Below are 26,166 nucleotides of genomic sequence, written 5' to 3'. Positions count from 1 at the left end.
AAAGGACAGGGACCCTCACAGTTTCAGAAAGGCCGGGCGGCTGAGCGCCTTCCCAGGGCCTGTGGCCACAGGGCAGGCGAGCCGGGGCCCCAGGCAGGTCGCTCACCCCCGCTCACCCCTGGCAGAAAGAGCACAAGTGTTTCCAATGCACCTGCTGGGACTGGGGTTTTATCATTGAGGTGAAATTCTCATAATAAACTTACCCATTTGTGGAGCTCTGTGGTGGCCTAGTGGGTTAAGGACCCAGTGTTACCACCACTGTGGCTCAGGTCATTGCTGAGGTATGGGTTTGATCCCCGGCCCGGAAACTTCTTTTGTGGTTTTTTTTCTTTCCCTTTTAGGGTTGCACCTGCAGCATACGGAAGTTCCCACCCAGGCTAAGGATTGAATTGGAGCTACAGACACCGGCCTACACCACAGCCACAGCCATGCCAGATCCAGGCCACATCTGCAAACTACACCGCAGCGCACAGCAACGCCAGATCCTTAACCCACTGATCAAGGCCAGAGATTGAACCCGAGTCCTCATGGATACTAGTTGGATTCATTACTGCTGAGCCACTGTGGGAACGTCTGGCTCGGAAACGTCTATATGCCTTGGATGCAGCTAAAAAAAAAAAAAGGAGTTCCCGTTGTGGTGCAGTGGTTAACGAATCTGACTAGGAACCATGAGATTGCAGGTTCGATCCCTGCCCTTGCTCAGTGGGTTAACGATCTGGCGTTGCCGTGAGCTGTGGTGTAGGTCGCAGACACGGCTCGGATCCTGCGTTGCTGTGGCTCTGGTGTAGGCCGGTGGCTACAGCTCCGATTCGACCCCTAGCCTGGGAACCTCCATGTGCCGCGGAAGCGGCCCAAAGAAATGGCAAAAAGACAAAATAAATAAAATAAATAATAAAGTTCTCCTAAAATACATAAAAGAAGAGATAAAATGAAAAATCTGATTATAAAAAAAGAATTTACCCATTTTAAAGTGGCATTTAATACACCCTTGACGGCATGCAACTGCCACCTGTCTCCTTCCAGAACTTTTCATCACCCCACATGGAAGCCAGTGCCCATGGCGCAGTCACAGCCCACCCTGACCCACTGCAGACCCCTCCCATCTGTCTCAGGCCCAGGAAGCAGCTGCCTGGCATCCTGGTGCAGGCAGGTGAGGGCACCTGGCGGCCAGCAGGTTCCTGGGAGCCAGCTGCTGCCAGCAAACAGCGGGGGGGAAGGTGTCGAGTGTCAGGGGGAGGGGACAGCCCTCCGCTCCTCCCCCTCCCCCTCCGCCCCTCCCCGCGGCCGGCCGGCAGCTCCGGTGGGCCACCTGGGAGGTGGGGTGCTGGCCGCCCCTCCCCAGACCTGGCACAGCCTCCAGAAAGTAGCCTGGCCCCACCCTCACTGGGGCCGCCAGTGGGGGCCACGTGGCCACACAAATGACTGGCCAGGCTTCCCAGGAGACCGGGCCTCCCAGGACTGGCTTGGGAGCTTCCTGACTGCGAGGTAGGCGCTGGGCCCTGTGACTGTGGCTGCAGGGAGGGGCAGAAGCCTCCAGGGTGGGTGGAGAGAGGTCACTGGAGCCCCGGGAGGTTGGCAGACTGCAGAAAACAGGCACTAAGGGCTAGAAAGCAGGCTTGGGTGGCCAAGGGCCCTGGCCAAGTCGGGCACCGGACGGTCAGGCAGGTCCAGGGGGTACTGGATGCAGTCCTCCTGCTTCTGATGCCGCCTGGGCGGTGCCCATCTCGCTGCTTCCCGGATCACACCCCGGCTGCCAGAGCCACAGGGGCTCCCGACCTTCTGAGGTCCCCTAAAAGACGGGCCCAGCACCCCAGGTCACGGTTGGGCAGCTTGTGTCTGCACCCAGGCAGCTGACCCCAGGGAAGGAGGGCCCCGGGGCCCACGCCTTGAAGCTGGGCCCCTACATGCTGAAGTCTGTTCAGAGCCCAGGAAAGGGGACAGAAGGGTCAGCTGGCACTCCCACGGGGGACGGTGGCCAAAGCCCAGCACAGCCCGGCTCGGCCCGCCCCGCTGGCCCTGGGCCGCTTCCTGGCTCTGGGTGTACCTTTGTCCTTACCCCTCCCTCGCCTCTGCCTCAGCAGATGACTCATGCCTCAGGGCTCCTGGGGACCCCCCTGGTGTCGGCCACCTGGCTGCAGCCCAGCCCCCCGCCCACGGGCACGGCCGCACCAGCCGGGGCGCAGGAGGACCACATGGGGAACGGCTCCCACGGCGCCTCCCAGCTCTTCCTCTGCACCCCGCTGGCCCGCGGCGTCTCGGGCATCTTCGTGTGGACAGCCCTGGTGCTCACCGGCCACCAGGTGAGCCACCCCCTCTGCTCCCTCGGGACCCTGCTCCCTGTGGGCCCCGGCGCAGCCCGGCCCCAGCTGGCCCTGCCAGGGCGGTGGGACAGCAAGCAGTGACCTCAGAGGGGACAGAAGGGGTCTGGCTGGCCAGAGGACGAGTAACCTGGGGGCGCACAGCAGGTCAGGCCTGGGGAGGCGGTGAGCGAGGGGGAGCTGGGCCAGAGGCACTTGGGACCCACTGAGGGGCCCTCAACCTCACGTGGGAGTCGGGGGTGCTGGGGGGCCGGGGGCGCTGCTGGAGCTGAGAGCAGAGCTGTGGGTGATTTGGCTGGCACTGTCACAGGGATTGGATTGGCAGGGGGAGCCCGGAGCTGGGGGAGGCAGTCAGGCGTCTGGCCGGCCACGAAGCAGGTGGCCAGGGGCTTCCAAGGCAGGGATGGGGAGGAGTGGGCAGAGGCCCTTCTTGGTGAGAGCCACCTGCCATGTGGTGTGTGTCCAGGTGTGGTGAATAATATATAAGTGTGTTAGAGAGTTTCCGCTGTGGCTCGGTGGGTTAAGAACCCAACATAGTGTCCATGAGGATGCAGGTTCGATCCCTGGCCTCGTTCAGTGGGTTAAGGATCCAGTATTGCCACGACTCACATCCAGTGTTGCCACGGCTGTGGTGTAGGCCAGCAGCTACAGCTCCAATTCGACCGCATCCCAGGGTCTTCCATATGCCACAGATGCAGCCTTAAAAAGAATGTGTGTGTGTGGGAGGTGTGTGTGTGTGTGTTAGGGTGGGCCAGGTGGGAGGAGGCAGTCTCTTCCTGTTGGGGCCATCAAGGAGGCCTTCCTGGGGGAGGCAGTATTTGCCCCGGGTCTTACTAAGTTGCCCTGGAGACGGGACAAGCTGGCGCACATGCTTTGCATGGAAGCCATGCCTTTCTGCTGGTGGCAGCCTGGTCTTAGGTCTGGTGTGGGATGCGGTTGGAGGAGCAGCTCTGGCTACAGGCAGTCCCAGTTTCAGCCACAGTCTGCGCCTTGGCTTCACCCTCTGTCCAGCCCCGACCTTCTGTAATTCTGGGGACCAGCTGTGTCCGCGTGTCAGTAGCCCAGCGTCCTGGGGCCCACCGCCTGGATGGGCGCAGTTCTCCGGCCCACCCTGCTTTCCACGCCCACCTCCGCGGCCAGGGCCTCCGTGGCGGAGGCCCTCCCACTGCCCATCCACCCAGAGCCCAGTGAGGCAGACAGGGACTCAACCCTCCCTTTTAAGACCAAGGCCAGAGAGGACAGCAGCTGGCCAAGGCCACCGAGCCTGGCAGTGCCAGCCCCAGGAACAGAATGTCGCCTCCTGAGGGCTGGTCACACCGTGCCCTTCCCGCTGCACCAGCTGCCTGATAAGGAGCCTGTCCCTGATGCCAGGCTACCCTGCCACTCCCCGTGCTGCGCCTGCCCGCTCCCCCACCGCTCACGGCACCTCCAGGAAGCCTTCCAGAGGTGCTGGGTACCACAGACTGTTTGCCTGGCTCCTGGCGCCTCTTCCTCTCAAGGACGCTGTCACTGCTTCTCGTGTCCCAGCAGAAAGCGTGGCAGGTGTAGGAAGGTCGACGGGTGGAAACGGGCACCGCCTGTCTTTCCCTTGGTCCTCACCCTGCCCTTCGACACACCTGGGTCCCGCTTGCTTTGTCCCCCTAACGTGACATGTTGCATTCTCCGAACGGCTCCCCACCCTGGCGTTTCGGGGCGTCATTTTCACTGGCTGTGGGAGCGCCCTATGTGGGGCCGCACCTCAGTCGTGCGCGGTCCCATGTGTGTCTGTACCATGAATGTCTTCGCACATGGATCCTGGCTTTGTTGTTTTTTTCTTGTTGTTGTCTTTCTTTTTTTCCTTTTCTGGGGCCACTTCCCGCGACATATGGAGGTTCCCTGGGTAGGGGTCTAATCGGAGCTGCAGCCACCGGCCTAGGCCAGAGCCACAGCAACGCAGGATCCGAGCCGCGTCTGCAACCCACACCACAGCTCTCAGCAACACCAGATCCTTAACCCATGGAGCAAGTCCAGGGATTAAACCCGCAACCTCATGGTTCCTAGTCGGATTCGTTAACCACCGAGCCACGATGGGAACTCCGTGGCTTTGTTTCTGAACCAGCCTGTTCCACAGAACAGACCCTAGAGAGGTCAGAGGGCACCTGCCCTTTTAATGCCCCCCCGTGCTCCCCAGGCCTGCCGCCCCTGCTGGGGGCCGCCCGCCCCTCGGTGAAGGAGCGACCGAAGGTGCGCATGCGTGAGGGAAAGCGTGTTCTCACTGCCGAGCTTCCGCTAAGGGCTGGGCTCAGGACGGTTCGCTCTGCTCCCTCACGCTTTCGGGGGTGCATGGGCTGCGTCCCCCAAGCCCGCCTCGCTCTGCCCGCCCAGATCTATCTGCACCTGCGCTCCTACACGGTCCCCAACGAGCAGCGCTACATCATCCGCCTGCTCCTCATCGTCCCCGTCTACGCCTTCGACTCCTGGCTCAGCCTCCTCCTCCTGGGAGGCCACCAGTACTACGTGTACTTCGACTCCGTGCGGGACTGCTACGAAGGTGAGGGCCCGGGGCTCCCGCGTGGAGAGTCCAGGACTCCCGGGTTCCCAGGTGGCATGGGGGCTACCGCTGAGCCTTCCCAGAGCCTGGGTGGGGAGGGGCCCTGGACCGGGGAGGGAGGTCGGCCAAGGTGCCTACCCACTGGGGATGGCATGTGGTCCCAGAGCTGGGCTGGGAGCGCTGTGAGGAGGGTCCTTGGCAGCGGGCGCCAGGGAGTCCCGGGTGGTCGGGGAGCCTTCGTGCAGGCAGGCCAGGCTCATTGGTGACCCCCTGCTCTGCAGCCTTCGTCATTTACAGCTTCCTGAGCCTCTGCTTCCAGTACCTGGGGGGCGAGAGTGCCATCATGGCTGAGATTCGGGGAAAGCCCATCCGGTAAGCACCTCCCCAGAGCCCCGGGTTCCCCAGGTCCTGGTGGGAGGGCAGCCGGGCTCGTCTGGGGGGCGTGTCCTCAGGGGACACGCCTCAGGGACTCCCACACCCCAGGTCCAGCTGCGTCTACGGCACCTGCTGCCTGCGGGGCATGTCCTACTCCATCGGGTTTCTGCGCTTCTGCAAGCAGGTGAGTGCCCGTCCCCCACCCCGCCCTGGCTGCCCCCTGACCGCCCCTCACTGCCCAGGGGGCTGGGGGCTGGCTTCTTGCCAGCTGCCCCCAACCACCACGGTTCCTGGGCCCATCGGGCCCTCCCCCGCCCCCAGGCCACTCTGCAGTTCTGCGTCGTGAAGCCCGTCATGGCCGCGGCCACCATCGTCCTGCAGGCCTTCGGCAAATACCACGATGGGGACTTCAAGTAAGGCCTGGCTGTGGTGCGGAGGGATGGGGGGCTCCCAGGGGAGGTGGGCCAGGCTCGGCAGAGGGCTCAGCACAGGCCTCGTCCCTTGCCCCTCCTCCCCTCGGGCAGGCACACCCAGAGGAGCGGGCTCCTTGTCACACACAGGGGCCCTGGGACCCCAGGGCTACGGGCACCACCTGCCGCCTGCCCTCCACAGAGCCAGGCTGGGATTTGAGGGCACCCGGGCCCAGGAAGCCAAGCTCCTCCTGGCACGTGCCCCTGTGTCGCACGCACCCCTCACACACACATGCCCATGCCCACACGCGCTCACGTGGGTACACCGGCTCTCACACGCATGCGCACACAGTGGTTGCACATGCGCAGGAGGTAGAGTGGGCGGGGCAGCCGGGGCCGGCCTGGGAGGAGCTTGGTGGGGAGGAAGGCCTGGCGTCCTTGCCTGTGCTGCCTGGGGAGGTACAGAGGGATTCCTGGAGGCCCCCCGCTGTTGCCCGCAGCCCTGTCTGCTGGCCTTGAGGGAGGGTCAGGTCTGCGCCCCTGCAGGTGCCCCGGCTGGGGGCAAAGCTGGTGTGGGGGGGCGGGCATGGGGGCGCGGAGCCGCCCTGACCCCGGCACCTCCCCTGCCCCAGCATCCACAGTGGCTACCTCTATGTCACCCTCATCTACAACGCCTCCGTCAGCCTGGCCCTCTACGCCTTGTTCCTTTTCTACTTCGCCACCAGGGAGCTCCTGCAGCCCTTTGAGCCCGTCCTCAAGTTCCTCACCGTCAAGGCCATCATCTTCCTCTCTTTCTGGCAGGGTGGGTGGGGCTGCTGAGGCAGGGCTGGGGGCCAGAGACGTCCCCGGGTGCCCCCAGCTGTAGCAAGGTCAGGAACACAGCCCTGTCAGCTGCAGGCCATAAAGCCCCGGCGCAGGGGAAACGGTGCAGGTCTGACCGCTGTGGGGGAGAGGTCACGCAGAGGGGCTCTGGGTGCTCCCAGCCCTCAGTTTTTAGAGGACAGTGAGGGGTGGAGCCAGGGAGAGGTCAGGACAGACTCCTGGGCAGGTCCCGCGTACGCTTGGAGGCGCCCTGCAGACCCCCGCCAAGCCCACAAGGCCAGCCTCCCGTCCGGGGCAGGTGCCTGAGTGGCCGTCACCACGCCCCCAGGGCTGCTGCTGGCCATCCTGGAGAGGTGTGGGGTCATCCCTGAGGTCCAGGTCATCGACGGGAGCAAGGTGGGGGCTGGCACGGTGGCCGCCGGCTACCAGAACTTCGTCATCTGCATCGAGATGCTCTTCGCCTCCATCGCCCTGCGCTGCGCCTTCACCTGCCAGGTGTACTCGGAGAAGAAAGAGGACTCGCCAGGTACAGCTGGTCCTGCCAGCCCCAGGGGTGCAACCTGGAACCTCACACGTGTGGGCCTGAGGCGGGGCCCCCAGCCCCGTGTCTCTGTCCCCTCGCCTGCACACAGGCTCTGGGAACCTGGACCTGATGAGAGGGAGGCAGGCCCACGGGAGGACCAAGCTCCAGATGGGTAGCTCACCTGCACGGGGTCCAGGGGAAGAGCCCAGGCCGGCGGGCAGCAGGGGCCGAGGGCAGGGGTCTGAGCTCGGAGGGACACGATCTGGGTCCCTGGGGTGATAGCGCCTGGGTGGCCCCACCCAGGTTCCTGAACGGGAGAGGCCAGGGGCTGGCCGGTGCTGGCGCCCCTGGTGAATGGCCTGAGCCCGGACCGGTCAAGGGAGTGGCCGAGGGTGTGAAGGGTTCACCCCAGTGCAGACAGAAGATGGGAGCCGGCCCAGGGTGGTCTCCCTTCTGCCGCCTCCGGCAGGGGTCGGGGCGGGCTTGTGGGGGTTCTGGGGGTCGCCCTCTGCTGGCGGCCTCGAGGCTGGTGGGGAGCAGGGCTGGGTGGGCTGGAGGCTGGCGGGCGCAGGGAGCACCCGTCCCCAGCTCCCCCGCCGCCTGCCCGCAGCCCCCACGGCTCCCATGCAGAGCATCTCCAGCGGCCTCAAGGAGACCATGAGCCCGCAGGACATCGTGCAGGACGCCATCCACAACTTCTCGCCCACCTACCAGCAGTACACGCAGCAGGCCACGCACGAGGCCCGTGGGCCCGGCCCGGCCAGGGACCCCTCGTCCAGCACACACGCCGGCGCGGACGGTGGCTCCGGCAGGGGCCGGAAGAGCCGAAGCCTGGAGAAGAGGATGCTGATCCCCGCGGAGGAGCTGTAGGGGCCACCTGGCTGGGAACACGCAGGGCCCCTCGTCCACCGATGCTCTTGCCGAAGGTCAGGCCCTACCGGGGGCCTCCGGTCAGGCCACCAGGGTCCCCTTCCCCTTCCTGCCTCGGGCCAGCGGAGTGGGTCGCTTGGTGGCCCTGCAAGGCGCCTGGGGGGCCCGAGACTCAAGAGGCTCTGCGCCTTTCTGACCAGCCCAGGGACCTGCGGGGCTCCCCGGGCCCTCGGCTCAGGCGGCCCCCTGGACGGACAGACCCCAGGCTGGCAGCTGTGGGGAAGGATGGTCGGGGGCACCGGGCAGCCCTGGCCCCAGAGCCCTGAAGCTGCAGGCCACGCAGGCTGTGGGGGTGCGGGGCGTGGAGGAAGGGCCGAGGCAAGCCCCCCTCAGCTGCTTCCCCTGGGGGGCGCGCCTGCCGTGGGTCTGGGTGGTGCCGGGGCCACGGCGGAGGGTGTGGGCGTCCCAGGCAACCGCACTTCATTAGACATAAACAGCCTGGGTCTTCTAGCCACACTAGTGGCCTCTGTTCCTGCAGGCTCAGTGCTCTGATGGAGGGACTGTGGGCCGGCAGAGGAGACCCGTGTGCTAAGTCTGCGTGTTGAGGGGAGGGCCCCGTCCCCCTTGGGGCCACGTTCATAGCTCCGAGCAGGCAGGCGAAGAGCTGAGACTTGAGATGGGAGGGCCGCCCTGTGCCTCAGCCTCCCTGCCATCAGTCAGTGTGCCAAGCCCCAAGGCCGAGGAGAGGCTGGTACCTTCCCTGTGCTGGGCAGGAGCCCAGAGAGCTGGGGAGCCCCGGACATGGGAGTGGACACGTGAGGGTGCCCATAGGCCAAGGGGGACATGCAGGGGCAGAACCTTGGTCCATCCAGGGAGCCTGCAGCATCAGCAGGGTAGTGGCAGGTGCAGGGCACTGGGCGGTGGCAGTGCCTACGGCAGGCATAGGATGCCAGGCGGCCCATGGCAGGGGGCCCGGGCCACCGCCCAACCACCACCCTCCACGCTCCTGGCCGCCGGCTCCGTCACCAGGGAGAGTGAATGGTGCTGAGGGTTTCAGGGACTCAGCAGGAAAGGAACGGGCCTACGGCGTCAGGCCAGAGGGGGTCACCCCTGCCCCCCTGCTTCCTGGGCCTGGGGACATGGGACTCAAGGCCAGCAGCCTCTCCCAGGGCCCAGACCAGCTGCTCGGTAAGACAGGCAGGCCTCCTCCCTGCTGCGTGCCGGGAAGTCCCCACCTGGCTTATGGTGCCCTCTGCCCACGGTCGCCCCAGCGAGGCTCCCGAGGCCGGGCCCCTGTGTCTCAGCCAGCCAGCTCGGGAGGGAGGTTTGCTGGAGGCGGTGGATGGAGACAAGGTGCCGGCAGGTGAACCGGGGAGGCGGTGCCGCCCGGGTGGCTCCCCCTTTGAGGCCTGAGCTGCCCAAAGCTCTGTGTCTGGAGGACACGTGGGCCAGGGCCCCTTGTGCAGACGCAGACACGGCGAGGGTCGGGGCTGCAGGGCGCTCTCCGCCAGGCTCAGGCACCGGGGCAGCCTCGTCCAGGCTGGTGCTTCGGGAGCACCTGCTGTGCGCCAAGGCCCAAGCCAGCAATGTCACACGCACAGGCTCCACGACAGCCTTGAAGCGGCTGAGGTTGAGCCACCTGCCGGAGGTCACGGGGCCAGCCAGAGCAGGGCATTCGCCAGCTGGTCCCAGCCCCCACAGGCCTCTCTCTGGGGCCAGGCTTTTGTGACAAAGTGAGGCAGTGAGGGCACAGCCCTGTGCTCCTGAGCCTGCAGCGGGCACAGAGCCTCAGGCAGGTCAGAGGGGCGGCTATCCCAGCCGTGCCACGGAGCCGAGTGAGGGTGCTTGGACCAGGGCACAGCAGGACATCTTGCGGCCCAATGAAAAGCGGGCTCCCTGATGCCAGGCTGTACCACATGGGGCTGGGAGCAGCCGAGGAGCTAAGCCACGGGCTGCGGCCGGGTTACCCAACTGTGCTGCCCTTGGTGTTCTCATCTGTGAAGTGGCCCCAGCAACCCACACTACGGGGTGGCAGCCCCGAGAGCAGACGGGCAGCCTGGAGCCCCAGCCGGGCTGGGTCTGCGCCGCCTCCTTCACACCCACAGGCTGCTGCCAGTTCCGGCCCTGGTGCTGCCGTCCTGGGTTCCCAGGGAACAGGAGGCGGGGTGGGGGCTCTCCCAGGGCTCACGGGGGTCTGGCTTCGCTGGGGGAGACTGAGCAGGAGAGCTCTCTGGACTCAGGGCTCAGAGAGGGTAAGGAGCCGCCCACAACCACACGGAAGCAGGGGTGGGATGCTTCCCAAGTGGCTGGCACAGAAACACAGGCCCCTGGTTCCTTCCAGATGCCACCCTGGGCGGCTCAGGCAGAGGTGGCGGGAGGGCTGCCAATGGTCAGAAACCGACAGCAGCTTTCTTTGCAAGTGTGACCCTCACTCAGAGGCGGGGGCCAAGCACGACCCACCGCACCCCGGGGTCAGGCCCCCTTCTGCAGGCCCAGGTTGGGGGGCCCCTGGCTCTGGCCCTCAGAGGAGTCGGCTTACCGGTTTTGCCCTCAGCCCCTGGCAGTCCTGTCTCTCCCAACCTGCAAGCTCATCTCAGAGCCCCAGCCAAAGAAGGTGTCCAGGGAAAGGGGGCTGTGGACACCGACCACCCAGAAAGGGAGCCCGCCCTCCCCACAGCCCTGGCGACTGCCCCCGAGCAGCGTCCAACATGGACCTCACGCCTGGGGGGCTACAGCGATGGTTGGGATGTGGAGGGGCCCCTGGTGGGAGGACTTGGCCCAAAGCGCCAACCCCGTGGCAAGACAGAGCTGAAACCAGAAAACTCTTTATTGCAAAGGTACAAAAGCATCACAGCAGAGAGATGTACAGCAATAAATTAGGTGTGGCCGAGGGGAGCGGCGGGCACGGGCCACGCGTCGCACGGACAGGGCCACAACGTGGGGTCTCTTCTCAATAATTTATATCACGATAAAAGCAGCACAAAAATAAATATTGAAATGGAACTGCTGCGTGGCCAGAGGGGCGGGAACTGGTGCGGAGCTCACACAAGGGCCTGTTGCCAGGGAGGGAGCGCCTGAAGCATCATGGGGGGGGGCCCAGGAAACCAGCACCCCCCCCCCGACCAGGGGCCTTGCCTATTTTCTTAAATAAAAAAACCCATATATTAAAACTGTGACAATGAAATTTCGATGCTCTGGAGGGAGGAGGAGGATCACGCTGGCCTCCCCGGCTGGTCCCAGGGAGCGGCGGCGGGGGCTGCGGGACGGGGTGCCCGGTGGGGCACCTGGCAGGGCTGAGGCCCGAGGGAAGCAGGTGGCGAGCAGCCGACCCCACTGCAGCCACCCCCAGGCCCAGGCAGCTCTGCTCTAATAGAGATTTACAGTATCAAACAGGAAGAAAAGTTATGAAAATCTGTACGATAAAATGTGTATATAATTTTATATATATATACTTTTCTCTCTTTTAAATACTCCCGTGGTCCTTATCGACATCCAATGTGGATTACCTACCGTGGCTCTGGTATCGACAGCTGGCTGACACACCGGCTTCGGCCGAGAGGCCCCAGCACGCCCCCGACCCGGGCCTTCCCCCAGACGGACGCAGTCTGTCCGCAGCCCTCGGGGCTCTCTGTCCGCCTCCGCTCCTCCCCCTCCGGGGCTCTGCAGCGTGGGGGCCTGACTCGCCGGCCCCCAGGAGGCAAGCCAGGAGCAAGGCGGGGGTCAGAGCCCAGGGCGCCCGCCTGCCCGGCCTGTTGTGGGGCTGGCAGCTCGCAGCCCAGCCCCGGCCCCAGGGCCTCCCAGGAGAGGCGGGACGGGGGGTGGGGGTGGGGGGTGGCTGGCCACACGGCAGCCCCTGCAGCAGCTCTCAGGGAAGGGAAGCCCCAGCAAAGGCCACCTAGGCCACCCGTGGCTCCGAGCGCCAGAAAGAAAGAGCAGGCAAAGGTTCCAGGCAATGATTAAGCACCAAGGTCGCAGGGTCCCGGGTTCTCCGCCAACATACCGCCCACAGGCTCCCGGAGGCAGGGTCTTGCCACCCTCCTGGCCCGCCTCCCGCGTCAGCACCTCCCCCCACCATCAACCCTCCTTGCCCTCCGTCCCCACCCATCTCCCTGCTCTCCCGGTCCTCCAGCTGCAGGAGCCCGGGCAGCCGCGTGCTGCCCAGCTCCACGGCCAGCCTCCGCGGCCACCGCCGACCTCACGCCTGCTCCGCACACAACATGCTCCCTTCCCGCCTCCCCGCCCCGGGGCTCCGCCTCCCCCGGCCTGGCGGCTGCCCCCAGCCAAAGACCCCCCCTGGGGCCCCTGCTGCGGAGGAGGAACCCAAGGCTCGCACGACCCTGCCCGCATTTGCCACGGGACCAGGTGACCGCCCACAAGGAGCTGCTTCCCGAAGCCCCCTGAGCCGCTAGTGCCCTGGTGGGAGGACAGGCACACGCGTGTACAGACACGCACACGCCTGCACACGCACGCCGCCCTTCCCCCGCCAGCTTCTCGGGGCACCGGCCTGGGGCTGAGGCTGAAGCAAGCTCCCGGTGCATCGGGACCCCACGGTGCTCGGCTCCTCCCAGGGCACCGCGGAGCCGTCGGGGCGGGGACGGGGTGCTGCCCTGGCGGGGGCGCCGCAAGGGGGCCCGAAGCGCTGCGGGGCGTGGACAGGCTGCTCAGGGTGGGGGTGGAAGACGCGGGGGCCTGGAACCGTCTGAGGACCTTCCCTCCACACATCCCAACTCCTCCAGCGCAAGACAGAAGCCCCAGAAATGCCCCAGAAATGTCTGCAGAGCACCGGCAGGGCCCAGGAAGGCCGGGTGCGGGTGCGGGCGGGCGTGCGCGTGAGAAGGCGTGCGGCACACGGGCCCTCGGGAACCGGCTCTTTCCCAGCCACAGCCAGGGCCCCGCGGGCCTCCTGGACCGGACGCGGTACTGAGGGGTCTGGACCTCCGACCAGCTCGAGGGACGCGCCCCGCCCGCCCGCCCGCGCCCCCCCAGGCCGGGCACTAGGAGGCGGCGGAGAAGGGCACGGAGGTGGAGGAGATCTCGGCGGACTTGACGATGGTGATGACGCTGGTGGTGGCCACCTTGGTGGGCGTGATGGGGCCGCGGGCCACCGTGCGGGCAAAGGTCTGCAGGGCCTCGTACTTGGAGCGCAGGGCGTCCAGCTCCAGCTTCATGCTGCTGTTCTCGCGGGCCAGCTTCTCCACCTCCTGCTGCAGCTCCACCCGCTGCCGCTCCAGCTCCTCCTTCTGCGTCACGCGCTTGATGCGGCAGCTGGCCGCGTAGCCGCGGTTCTTGAGCGTGCGGCGGCGCTGCTTCAGGCGGACCACCTCCTCCTTGGACAGGCCGCGCAGGTGCTGGTTCAGCTCCCGCACCGACATGGACACCAGCTCATCGTCGCTGAGCACCGGGGCGTTCTCGCCCACCTCCTTCTTGACCTGCGGGGCCACAGCACAGGCTCAGGCGGGGACCCCGGCGCGCACCGCGAGGCCCAGGTCTGCTCCCCTCCGCGTCCCAGGCCGGCCCGTCCTGCTCCAGTGGGGTCAGCCGACCTCGTGCACTCGGGGCGGTGCAGGGGTGTTCGCTGGCGGGGGGGCCTCTGGCTATGTCGGCCACGACCGGTGACCGCTGGCCGCCCAAACCTGCGAGGCCTCGGCCCAGCGGGGCTGCCTGTGACCCTCTGGTGCCCGGTGCAAGGCTGCCATGGGGCGGACGGCCGCCCATCTCTCTGCACCCCTCAGACTCCAGGACCCAGCCAAGGCCAGTGGGCTGGGCTCCACGGACCGCAGGACCTCACGAGAGGCTATGAGAGGCTTGGCCCGCATATGCTCCAAGAGCCCACCTCGGGCCAGGCCCAGCTCTGCTCCGAGACGAGAGACGGCCAGTCCGAGGACACACGCCAGCCCCCGACGTGGAGGCGCAGGGAGCCGGACCCCGGGGGCCAGAGCACCCTGCTCACTGCACCCCTCAGGGGCTCTGTGGGAGCAGAGGCCACGTGACCCAAACCCCGGTGCCGGGGGCTCAAATGTTCTCTGGCCAGCCGGCCCCCACCCCTCCAGCCCCTGGACGTCAGAGCCCCCAAACTCGGTCGCCACTTTTCCCAAAGATCCTCCCTCCCTCCAGGCAACAGCTCCTCCCACCCTTGGGACAGGCCTCCTTCCCCGCGCTCTAAGGGCGGCATCGGGACGGGGCGTCTGGGGCCGAAGGGACCTTTGCCAGGCCTGGGCGCAGGGTCTGCCCACCCCACCCCTTACCTTCAATGCCTTGTTCGGTTTGGGATTAGTCGTCATAACCTGGGCACCGTCACCCGGACAGAACCGTGTGGAAATGGTAACTAGAAAATCACAGAGCACAGAACGAGCGTGGTTAGTTCCTGGCCGGGCACAGGGCAAGCTGCGGTCGCAAGTGACCCAAAGCAGGGACCCCCGGGGGATGCTCCCAGGCGGCGCCACCCCCACCTGTGCCGTCCAGGCATAGCCCCTGAAATCAGGGCATCCTGGCTGGGCCTGAGCCTCTCAAGGGGCCCGGGAGGGCACGGGCCACACCTCAGGCTCCAGCCCCGCCCGCAGAGGAGCCTGGATGCCCTCTGTCTGGTGCCCGGCAGCCGCAGGGCCGTCCCGCACCCCGCCTCCCCCTGCCTGCAGGGCCTGGCCAGGAGCACCTGTGCCTGGGGCAGCTCTGGGCAGGAGCACTGCCACTTCCTGTTCTGACCTTGGCCCTGAGCTCAGACGCTCGCACCTGGGAGGCACTGGAAGCCACGTTCAGGGGACACGGCTCAGCAGCAAAACCCCCTCTGGACAGGCCACACCCAGCCCCTGACAATCACCGCTGGACCCAGGGACAGCAGTGCCCAAGCAGGACCCGTCACTCTGGGCCCGCCTGGCCCCCGACACGAAGGTGCCTTCTGGGGAGCTCCTGCCTTGCTGAGCTCAACCCAACGATGGGCAGGGAGGGGGAGCCCCGAGCCCACGGGGCCCAGGCCTCACCCTCCCCGGCAGACCTACCTCTGCCAAGGGCACTGCAGCTGTGACATCACCGCCTCCACCTCGGCTGCCCCACAGCCATGACCTGAGGCCCAGAGGTGGGTGGGGGCTCCCACGCCAGCCCGGACGGGGGAGGTGGGGGCCACCACCTCCAGAGCTCACCGACCGTCTGGCGGGAGTTGTCCCTGCAGCCCGCCCTTCTCATTCTCGCGTCTGCATTGTGTCACACATTCTAATCATTCATGAAAAAGCCAGCCAAAGCATCCCAAGCATGATTCCCCTCTGATAGTTGCCATGGCGACCTTGGGAAGTAGCCAACCCCTGATGGTCGTCATGGAAACAGAGAAGCCCACAGCAACAATGGCTTCGGGCGGGCTGTGCAGGTTTGCGAGGCAGTGAGCAGGCCCCTCGTGCGGGCGGCTGGGGAAGGGGCGTGGGATTCCTGGCCCCTGACTCACGGGGACACTATGTCACCGGCTTCAAGGACTGGGGGCTGCCCTCCCCCAAGCCCAGACAAGATCCAAATGCCAGGCAAGGTGAACTGAGCAGAGACAGGGTCAGAGAGACACCCGAGGAGCGTCTCAGGGCCAAGACGAGGTGCACCAAGGCCTCCACACTGGGGGGACGGGGCCCTGGGTGGGTACCTCGGCCTGCAGCCCCAGGACTCGACGGAGCACTGTCCGGGCCCGCCACCACCGGCCCTGCCTCCGACAGCTGCCCACCCTTCACCACCAGAGGGGCTCAGCACCCAGGCCAGGGGACTCCCGGGGGTCCCTGGCAACACGGCTGCTCTCCGGGTGCGGGGAGGGAGAGCAGAACAGCAGCAGGGCTGGTGCGGCCCTGGCACCTCCAGGCCCCTCTGCCCTCCTCGAGGCTCCACGTGGGCTGGAGATGGACACACGGCCACGTGGGGGGGTCCTGGCAGGGAGGTGAGAGCTTCCTGATGGTGACTTGACCCTGGCATCTGTGGGCCCAGTGAGCGCCCCACAGGCCACCCTGCTCCCGGGCCGAGGTCACCACTGGGCCGGAGAAGCCCCGGGCTGGGGACAGTCTGGGAGAGGAGGGGCTGCTATCATTGCAGCTCTCCCAGCGGCCGGGGCATAGCTGGGCGGTGAGTCACCCGCTGTTTACAGAGCTGGGCTGACATTCCCACAGCCCAGGCCCCGCCCACCCGCCCGGACCAGCTCCCACCCGGTGGGAAAGGAAGGGCAAGGGCGGGGCCTCCACTCCACCCGGGCGGACCCTCCGGGACCCGCCGGGACCCCCGGCACCCCGCGCCGGAGCACGGCCAGGGCGGGGACGCCTCCCCTGGGGACCTACGCACCATGACGTGGTGGGAGGGACCCCCGGGCCCCAGGAGGCGCTCAGGACTGGGCCTCGGCACCCGCGGGCTCAGCCCCCTCCCCTCAGGGCAGGCCCACATGGGTCAGGTGCCCTCGTCCACAAGGTCAAGGGCCCCCGGGGCAGATCCTCAGGTCACCTTTGCCGGCTCTGAGCCCACCAAGCCCAGGACCGCAGGCAAGGAGCCTCAGCAGACGGAGAGAGCGGCCCAGCCGCGGTCTGACTGGGGTCTGACTCAGGGAGCTCCCTAGTTCTCAGCCCTCCTGTCCTGCCCACAGCGCAGGGACAAAGGAACCAACGCCTGGAAACGCAGGGCTGAGGGACGGTTACCGGCATCTCGAGTCGAAGCTGGGAGGGATGACGGAGGCTCTCTCGGATCAGATCCCGAGGCTCGCAAACCTCTGGGATTGGTGACGCCAGTGCCAAAGGCCCCCGTCTGGGCCAAGCCAGTGACGCCAGGAAGGACCCTGGGACCCAGGGCTCCGCTCTCAACGCCCAGCACTGAGGGCCTGTACCAGGACCCCTGCCACACCCCCCTGCCAGGACCCAGAGAGCCGGGACAGTGGGCAGGACCTGCCCTGCTCATCCACACGGTCCCCCTGCCCCCGGGGGACCTGCTCCACGGGGAAGCCAACCGCTGGAAGAGGCGGCTGTCCTCTGGGCCTGGTGCCTGCCCAGGGGCTCGAGCCGCCGCCGGGGCTGCCCGTCCAGGGGCCAAGAGCCTGCGGGGACCTCAGCACATGCATGGGCGGCACTGCCTCTACCTAAAACACACCCGCTGTTGACGCCACATCGCTCCAAGCCTTCGGAAAATGATGGCTTGCTTTTGGAAAGAGGTTCAGAGAAGAGGTTTGGAGGCTGAGGAAGAGCTTGTAAAACAAATGATTTTGAAACAACTGCCCCCAAAGGGGCCTGTAAACCACGGGACGTCACGCACGCGCGTGGGCCAGCAGCACTCACACGGGAACCACTGCTTTCTGAGACTCGTCCGGAACCTGGTGGGGTTCGAGACTGCAGCCTGGCATGGTCTGGCTGGGCGGGAGCGCCCACGGGCTGCACGAGCGCCCCAGGCAGCGGCTTCCCCTCCCGCTGCATCAGTGGCTGGTTAGGCCCCCAGACGCCTTTCTAACAGCTCCACGCGGGGACACTGGGCAGGGGAGGGGAGGTGTCTCATCCAGCTGTCGACCAACAGAACCCAGCGATGCCACAGACAGAGAGAGCCAGGGCCACCCGCTCAGCTGAGCCCCAGTCCCTGGGCAGGGGTGGGTGTCCCCTGAGAAGCTGGTGGCCAGCACCAGGCTGGGGCCCGGACAGGGGGTTTGCCCTCCCCCTCAGCCCTCTGCCCTGGCCCTGAAGGAGCTGCTGGTCCAGAGAGCTTGGACTCAGCACTGGTAGCCTGGAACCATCTACCTGACCCAAGAGGCTGGTTTCCAACCCAAAGCCAGACACTTGGTTCTGATGTCCATCTAAGCGGGGAGAACGTGGGACCTGTCACTTCTGCACTTCTGCTCTAGGGAGAGACAAGCCGGGGAGAGGTGGCTGCAGAGTCTGGAATGAAGTTGGGAGCCAGAGCATCCCTCCCCTTCTGGCCCGGAGGGAACGGGCAGGGCAGGGAGCCCTTCCAGAAGGCAGGTGCACCGGGGCCGGATCTCGGCCCCACCAGGCGCTTGCCGAGGCTGCGACCGAGGCCTGAGCTCCGGGGCCGACTCACTGCCCTGACTGTCCCCAGCGTGCTCAGGCCTCGCCGGGCTGGGTCAGGGTTCAGGGCCCGGGGATGGGCATTTTCTCCACCAGGGAAGCCAGGCGGCCATCGGGGCGAGGACCCACAGGCACAGCCCGAGGTCCAATCACCCAGGAGCAGAGGAGGCGGCAGATTTTCCGACTCCGGCGCAGACCGCACGCCGTGCCCGCCGGCAGGAGAAGCCGGTTCCCCGATGCCCAGCAGGATGGGCACTTGAAACACCACCTCTGTCCCCGGCCTGCCCCACTCAGCCCTAGAGAGGCAGCCGGAGGGTCCCTTCCATTCCCAGGCCTCGAGGGCGTCAGCTCTGGGGAGACGGACGGGGAGGAGGAGCGAGCCCTCCCCAAAGCCAGAAGCCCCGGTGGCGTGGCGGCCTCTGCTCTGGGGCTGGGGGCCTTCTCCGGGGCGACCCAGGGCCCGGAGAGCCTCTGGCTGGCCGCACAGCAAGCACCTGTCAAACCCGCACGGTTCCCCACAGACACACGGCCGGGGGCCGGGAGGGCTCTGCACTGGCCTGCCCACCTCCAGACCCTGCTGACGGCCTCGCCCGGCACCCCACCAGCCCGGCCCACGCCCAGCCTGCAGGCTGGCACTGGCTGGCCGCCCTCCGGCAAGACATGACTGTCTGCCCCGCTTGGAGGACGTCTGGTCACCTTGCGTTTGCAGTCCGAGGAAGCTGTGTCATCCTGGCTACAACCAGAGGTGACTCAGGCGGCTGCCGGGCTGAGAGCAGGCTGAACGCCACCCCACCTCTCCCCCGCCACGCCCCAGGCCTCTCGTCCCCCCCACCCAGCTTCAGGCTGGGCCCCTGCTCTCCGAGAGCCCTCAGGCACCCCCCAAGCTTGTGTTCTCCCCCCCACCAGCTGGGCCATCCAGGGTTCCCAGAGCCCAACCTCCAAGTCCAGGAGGGATCCCCCTGGAGAACCCCTGCCTGCCCCGCCCCAGAGACGCACCCCTGCCCACACCTGCCCTCCTCCTGTGTCAGCTCAAGGGATGATGGCCCCCCAGGCCCTGCCTTTCCTCCATGGCCACCTGCTGGCCTCCAGCACTGCCTCGGCCCAGCACCCTGCATCTCGTCTGGATTCCTATCTCAGTCCCGCAAATGCAGTGCCCCCCACGCAGCAAACAGAGGGAGCCCCCCTGCTCAGAGTCCCTCCTGAGCCCCTGACTCTCCTGGCCACCTGCTGCCTTCCCAGGACTCCACCTCTAGCTTCCTGAAGTTCCCCCCAACCTGTGTGGGGTACCCGGCCACTTCTGAGCTCAGCTCCTGCCCCCTTCCCTGTCGCTCCCTGCCCTCCCCTCCCCCAACCCCTGCTTCTCCAGAAAGATACCCCCCCCCGCCCTCCCCCCTGCGGCCAGCGGGTGCCTCCTCCAGAACACTCATCAGGGCTGCACCCAAGACTTGGTCCTGGCCTTCCTGTCCAAGGCCCGCCTCCCTCGCTGGACGGAGGGCAGGGGTCCCCATTACCCACACCTGCTCCCCCCAACTCCTGGCAGGTGAAAGGTCTGCTTCGAGAGCAGATGCATCAGCGCTGCACTGAAGGGAGGGGGCCCGGGGCTGCTTCCACCCCAACGGCTCCCTGCCCTGCCGCCCGGGGCCCTGACTGGCAGCATCGCAGGAAAGCAGGCAGGGCGCTGCACCAGACCCCAACTCAGGACCCCGCCCCGCGGGCAGGTGGGCAAGGAGCCCTCGGGGCTCAGGTTCCTCACCTAAAAAGGGGTGTGTGTGTGTGTGTGTGTGTCTGTGTGTGTGTGCGCACGCGCGCACACGTGCGCACAACCAAGGGCCCCCAGGTTCATTTCTACCTGCTCTAAAATCCTTTGATTTTAAGATGACACTTTCAGTTTCCTGAAACTGTAAGAAAGAGGAAACATGACGGAGTCTGTGACTTATAAAAAGCAAAAGTAAATACCGGAGCCATGCGTCTTCCATTAGCAGGGAGCGGGGAGGCGGGGAGCAGGGGTGAGTCACTGTTTACTGCTCCAAAGAGCAGCTACGCAGCGGACGCTTCCCCTGGCCGGGGCGCCACTTCCCGTGCAGACGGGACCCTACATCCAGAACGTCCACTCCAGAAGCCTCAGACTCAGGCGCAGCCAGGACACGGACAGCGATCCTGGGTTGCCTGAGGTTGTAAACAAACTCCCAGCCAAGGCAGAGCCCCAGAGTGAGAGCAGGCACCGCGGGGGACAAAGAACGGCCCGGAAAGCAACCTCACTCAGCGGCAGCTTCAGCCTCAGCGCCGGAGAAAGGGCTGGAATGCAGCGAGCCCCGAGCCGACGTCCCCAGTAGCCTCGATTCAACTCCCATTTTTAGCAACCACCTTGAAAGCGAGCGATGCTGAACTTGGAAGCCGGCCCTTAAAGCCCAGCTCTGCTCCAGCACAAAAGGCCAACGTGCTCCCGGGAGAAGCCTCGCGCTGCGGTTCTGTGCTGACAAAAGTCTTCTTCTGGGAGAATGAGAGGTCCAGCTTTAAGTCAGAAAAGCAGACACCCTCTCCCGGGCTCAGGTGCCAGCACTGCTACTGGACCCCAGGAGGACCATCCTCTGAAAAGGGTCAACAAGCCACAACAGCCACAGGCTGCAGGTGCCCCCCCACCCACCCACACAGCCCACCTTCCGTTTCCAAACCCTCCCGGCTCCGTAGACCAAGGCTTTTTAAAAAAGCCATCCCCCTGAAGACAGGAGGCTTGGAGCCTCGGCTCCAGACACGGCACACATCAAGACACCTGTGTGGCAACTGCTCTGCCGGCAAAACTTCACCAATGCCAGTGGGGGGAGGGAGTGGGCAGCCCCGCAGCCAAGCCTCCAGGCAGGGGCACCCACTGATCACCCAGAGACCCGGAAGCTCCCTGAGGCCAGGCACCTGGCAAGGGCTGGCTGAGTATTGGTCAACTGCTGAATGAACTCTTAAGTGGAAGATCCATTTTTGCCTTGGCTACAAAAGAGCTGTGCGTTAAGGTAAACAGGCAGTAATCATTAACGCGAGACAGAGCAGGGAACTTCCTGCAACCCCCAACACAGCAGGGCTCCCGGACTGTGGGCAGAATGTGGGCAAGCGCGCTTTGGGGAAGACTGCACAACACGTGGCGGCGAGGGAGCCTACTACTACGGAGACCGGAGACGGAGGGCACAGCGATTTGCTTTTCTAAGGCAGACCCGGGGCCGGAGCGAAACATTTCCCCTCCCGCCCGGTCCTGGAGAAGGCGTGGAAGCAGGCGGACCGACACTTCATCTGTTTCCTGAACTCAGCACAGGCAGAGAAAAACCCGCTTTTAGAGTTAGGGGATGGACACCCCCCCCCTTCACAGAAGGGAAAAAAAATGTGACGCGGGGCCATGGGGTTCGGAAGTGACGCGTTCCGGGTCCCCCTCCCCACCCCAAGCTTCCACACCGAGACCTCCCTATGGGAACCCCGGAAAGTGACATGGTGGGCGAGGGGCCTTCTCGCCCTGCCCACCCTCGGGGTGGCGGGGACCGGGGCGCCGGCAGCGCTGGGCCGGGCCAGCGCGCCTCCAGGGCGGGACCGCACGGCCCAGCCGGGCAGCGCCCAGGTGTGCGAGGCCCCATTCGGCCTGGCCGCCACGCGCTCCCCTACACGTGGCCCTCCGCATCGCCCCCGCTTCCCCCGGAGTGCATCTCCCGGGCCTGCGGGCAGAACTGGTGGGGCGGGCCGGGCAGGGGCTCCGGCGCCGCCGGAACGCCCGCGCTCCCCACCCGGCCCTTTCTCGGCCCGCCCCGCCCCTCTCCGCCCCGCGCCCGCCGGCTCCGAACGCGGGCCTGGGGTCGCGGGTCCGGGGCGCGCTCCCCCAGCCCAGAAGGAAGGCCCCCAACCCGCGCGGCGCTCTGGGGCCGGGACACCTGACTGCAGGTGCGCCGGCCGGGCCGGGGCTCCAGGCTTCGGCCCAACTTGGCCGCGGGTCCAAGGTGGCAGTGACTCAGCGGTGGGCGCCCCTCGTCCGGTCCCCTGGCCCCTGGCCCCCGGCCCCCGGCCCCCGGCCCCCGGCCCAGCCCCGCCCGGCCCGGCCGCTGCTCACCTGGCGTCGCGCGGGGGGCGCGGGCGCGCGGCGGCTCCTCGCGGGCACGCGCTCTCCTCGCGCTCGCGCTCACTCTCGCGCTCCCCTTCGGCGGCCGCCGCCTCCGCCGCGCGCTTGGGATCGGACTTCGCTAAGAACAACAAGTTCCCCCGGCCGCCCGCCGCCAGCCCGCCCGCCCGGCTCCCCAGCATCTGACACCGCTTCCGGGATCGGCGTCGGCGCGCGTCACGCCGCCCCTCCCACCGACGGGCCCGCCCAGCCGACGCACGCGCCAGCGCCCCGCCCACCCGAGGCTCCGCCCGCCCGCCGCTCCTCGCGCCAGCGCCCCGCCCCCCGGAGCCCAGTCCGCGACCCACCTGTGCCCGGCAGGCAGGATGGCCCCGTGACCGCAGGTGTCGAGCGCGCCGCTTGGTGGCGGCCCCGACGTGCGCTGCGCCCCGAGGGGCGGCGTTCGTCGCCTTAAGTACAACTGGGCCAGGGGCACCCTCATTTCCGCGAGTTCGCCCTCTCTGGACTGGGGAAGGGCAGGCTCTGGCTGAACCCCGTATTCGTTACCTCTGGCGGTTCCCGCGCATCCTTCAGCCTCACCAGGGCCCTCGGAGACCCTCGCCGTCCCCAGGGGTGGTCACAGCAGGTAGAGCCCACGACCGAGGTCCAGGTGGTTTTATCACCCAAGAGGAGACGGGTTCATGGACACACACCTCCCTGTCTGCCAGGTGAGCCAGCCCCACAAACGAGGAGAGGGTGTCTGGTGTCCCCCCCAACAGACATGCCCATCTGTCTTTTGATTTCCCGTCTTTCCACCAAAAAATGGGTTAAAAGAACAATTTCTATCAGAAAGACAGTGGCAGGGGCCTCAGTGTCCAGGGGCTCCAAGACCCCCTCCCCCCAGCCTGGGAACAGTGCCCCCCTGAGGCCCGCTGACAGCTGCTGCGGGGAAACAGGCGGGCACAGGCAGAACCCGGGTGTTGTCCTGGCCTCAGGTCAAGGCTGCCCCTGGGGAGAAGCACGCTCTCCTGTCACAGATGGAGGACAAAGCCGAGGAGGTGACCTGTCCAGTTACCAGGCCCAGCCCCCCCTCACCCCCACGACTAGGACACTTTCTGGATCCCTTCTCAGAAATAATGAGCTACCTCAGTGAAGCCACATGTCTGAGTTCTGAATAAAGATCGAGGGAAACTCGCCAAGGCTCTGCGAGAGCCGGCCGGCCTCCCACAGCCCGGCTGTGTCTGTGGAGGGGTCCTGGGCACCTGGGGTGTACCCTGGGAGACGAAGCGGAGAACGTGCCAGAGGCTTGCGGGTCATCCGCTTGCAGCAGGCACCACCACGGGGCCCCCTCGAGCCGCTTCGTGCTCCGGCCAGTGTGGGCTTCCCCCCCGGCCCCCCTGCCCTGCCCTGCCCTGCTGGTCGCCCGTGCCTGGTGGGGCATCCAGGTTGGAGCCTCCACGGGAACAGCTGCCAATAAACACAGCAGCAGGGGCAGCCCATCTCTCCAGGATGTTTTCAGAGAACTTGCTGGAATTCGAAAGGTGTTTCCCCTTTCTCTCGGCCCACACCCTCCGTCCTCGGATGCAGAGCTCGGGCCGCCCGCCGCTTTGTGGCCCTCTGGCCAGGCCACCGCTGTAGTCAGGAAAACTGACTTTCAGCGGGGTCCTCACTTCCCTACCTGGCTGCCGCCTCTTCGTATGAACGTCGGTTACGCAGAGCATCCTCTAAATATTCTCGCTGATGCCGCGAAAGCGGGACTGAGAGGCTGGATTAGGTGGAGGTGGGACGGCGGTCCCACTCGCGGGGTGACTCTTCACGTCATTTCACCTCTGAGTCTTAGCTTCCTCAACTTTAAAAGGGGCTTGATGAAATAGTGTCATCACTGCTGCTGAGACAACATGATAGCCGTTTCGCAAAAGGTAACATTGGAGCCACAGTTCAGCCCTGTGGCACACCAGTATACGTTTCTAATGGATCAAAGATTTAATTTTCTTTCTGTCTTTTTAAGGCTGCGCCCTCGGCACATGGAGGTTCCCAGGCTAGAGGTCGAATTGGAGTTACAGCTGCCAGCGACGCTGCGGCCACAGCAGTGCTGGCTCTGAGCCGCGTCTGTGATCTGCACCGCGGCTCACCGCAGCGCTGGACCCCTGACCCAGGGATCGAGGCCAGGGATCGAACCCACATCCTTATGGATTCTAGCAGGATGTGTCTCTGCTGCGCCACGACGGAAACGGCAAAGATTTAACGTTTTTAAAGAGAAACCATGAAGTGAGGAAAAGGGTCTGGAAGTGGGTGGCGGTCGCTGCACAAGAACCTGAATGGATTTCAACCCCCGAACGGAACACTCAGTAAGATGAAGACGGTGAGTTTCACGTTCTGTGCATGTAACCTCCAGAGTAACAAAGATGAGGAGGTCCCGTCCTGGTGCAGTGGAAATGAATCCGACTAGGAACCATGAGGTTCTGGGTTCGATCCTGGCCTCGCTCAGCGGGTTAAGGATCTGGCCTTGCTGTGAGCAGTGGTGTAGGTCACAGATGCAGCTCAGATCTGATGTGGCTGTGGCTGTGGAGTAGGCTGGCTGCTGCTTTTCGGATTCGACCCCTAGCCTGGGAACTTCCATATGCTGCGGGTGCAGGCCTAAAAAGACCAAAAAAAGTCATTGCAAAGCCATTTCTCATCTGTCAGAATCCAAAAATCAGGCCACTTGATTGCAAGGCTGATTGCAAGGCTTGGGGAACAGGTCCTTGAGCATGAGTGGTAGGATGGTGGGGGTGCAGGAGAGGCAACTGGCAGCTGCTGCTTCTTCTTTGTGGCTGCACCTGTGGCGCGCAGAAGGTCCTGGGCCAGGATCGAACCTGTGCCACAGCAGTGACAACAGCAGATCCTTAACCGCTGCGTCACCAGAGAACTCCAGCTTTTTCCATACTTAATTGGACCTTACTTGTCCTCAGACCCAGCCATCCCACTTCTAGAAAGCTGTGCCACAGGAGTTCCCGCTGTGGCGCAGCGGGAATGAGTCTGTACCATGAGGTTGCGGGTTGGATCTTGCTCAGTGGGTTAAGGATCCGGCGTTGCTGTGAGCTGTGGGGTAGCTCGCAGACACAGCTCGAATCCCATGTTGCTGTGGCTGTGGTGTAGACCGGCAGCTGCAGATCCAATTCGACCCCTAACCTGGAAAGTTCCATATGCCGTGGTGCAGCCCTAAACTTCCAAAAAAAAAAAAAAGAAAAAAAAATCTGTGCCACAGGTGCACCTGGTCACAGGTGAAATTGAGGGTGTGTGAGCTTATCGTTGTGGCATGGGCTGTGATAAAAGAAGATGGGAAACGACCACGTTGCCATCATTAAGGGACAACTAAACAAATTGTGGGACACCTGTATGAGGGATTACTCTGCAGCTGTGAAAAAGGAATATGCTGATACAGAAAACCCAACGGTCTGTTGTAAATGAGAAATCAAGGTGCAGAATTGGGGTTATGATGAAGGGGGAGGAAGAAAAATGTATCCCGTCAACCCTCCGTATCTCCAGGTTCCACAGCCTCAGATTTGACCAACATCAGATGGAAATATTCAAGGGAAAAAATTCCAGGAAGTTCCAAAAAGTGAAATGAGTTTGCAACATACCGGCAACTATTTGCATAGTGTGTATATTGTACTGTGTGTTATCAGTCCTGTAGAGATGATTTAAAGTGTATGTGGAAGGGGTTCCCGTCGTGTTGCAGCAGTTAACGAACCCGACTAGCATCCGTGATGACTCGGGTTCCATCCCTGGCCTCACTTAGTGGGTTAAGGATCTGGCATTGCCATGAGCTGTGGTGTGGGTCTCAGATGCGGCTTGGATCCTGTGTCGCTGTGGCTGTGGTGTAGGCCCGCGGCGGCAAGAGCTCTGATTGGACCCCTAGCCTGGGAATCTCCATATGCCGCAGGTGCAGCCCGAGAAAAGACAAAAAAAAAAAAAAAAAAGTGAGAGTTCCCATCGTGGTGCAGCAGAAACGAATCTGACTAGGAACCACGAGATTGCGGGTTTGATCCCTGGCCTCTCTCAGTGGGTTAAGGATCCGGCGTTGCTGTGAGCCGTGGTGTAGGTCGAAGATGTGGCTTGGATCCCACGTTGCTGTGGCTGTGGTGTAGGCCGGCGGCTGCAGCTCCGATTAGACCCCTAGCCTGAGAACCTCCATATGCCATGGGTGCAGCCCTAAAAAGACAAAAAAGCAAAAAAGTAAATAAAGTGTGTGGGGGA

At 64.9% G+C, this 26,166-nt stretch overlaps 2 protein-coding genes across 12 annotated transcripts; one reads left to right on the top strand and one right to left on the bottom strand.

Moving 5' to 3' along the window:
- Nucleotides 1,254-10,851, top strand: TMEM184A (transmembrane protein 184A). Of its 8 annotated transcripts, none has more exons than XM_013987692.2 (9): nt 1,254-1,485; nt 2,079-2,300; nt 4,683-4,848; nt 5,130-5,220; nt 5,332-5,407; nt 5,545-5,636; nt 6,359-6,435; nt 6,784-6,981; nt 7,609-10,851. In XM_013987692.2, exons 2-9 carry the CDS (start codon nt 2,082-2,084, stop codon nt 8,172-8,174), a joined length of 1,485 nt encoding a protein of 494 aa, XP_013843146.1. In that variant the 5' UTR covers nt 1,254-1,485; nt 2,079-2,081; the 3' UTR covers nt 8,175-10,851. The 8 variants fall into 8 exon arrangements, with proteins under 8 accessions (XP_013843146.1, XP_013843145.1, XP_013843144.1 ...); XM_013987691.2 differs by having other exon boundaries at nt 1,255-1,485; nt 2,082-2,300; nt 6,266-6,435; XM_013987690.2 differs by having other exon boundaries at nt 1,255-1,485; nt 6,266-6,435.
- Nucleotides 10,658-22,147, bottom strand: MAFK (MAF bZIP transcription factor K). Of its 4 annotated transcripts, none has more exons than XM_003124249.6 (3): nt 21,940-22,147; nt 14,094-14,173; nt 10,658-13,277 (listed from the first exon to the last, which is right to left on the bottom strand). In XM_003124249.6, the coding sequence occupies exons 2-3, from the start codon at nt 14,127-14,129 to the stop codon at nt 12,843-12,845; spliced, it is 471 nt and encodes a 156-aa protein (XP_003124297.1). In that variant the 5' UTR covers nt 14,130-14,173; nt 21,940-22,147; the 3' UTR covers nt 10,658-12,842. The 4 variants fall into 4 exon arrangements, with proteins under 4 accessions (XP_003124297.1, XP_013843148.1, XP_013843149.1 ...); XM_013987694.2 differs by lacking the exon at nt 21,940-22,147 and adding an exon at nt 19,818-19,928; XM_013987695.2 differs by lacking the exon at nt 21,940-22,147 and adding an exon at nt 14,844-15,957.

This window comes from Sus scrofa, chromosome 3 (genome assembly GCF_000003025.6).
Source record: "Sus scrofa isolate TJ Tabasco breed Duroc chromosome 3, Sscrofa11.1, whole genome shotgun sequence".
Classification (NCBI taxonomy): domain Eukaryota; kingdom Metazoa; phylum Chordata; class Mammalia; order Artiodactyla; family Suidae; genus Sus; species Sus scrofa.
This window is presented reverse-complemented; position numbering and strand designations above follow the sequence as displayed.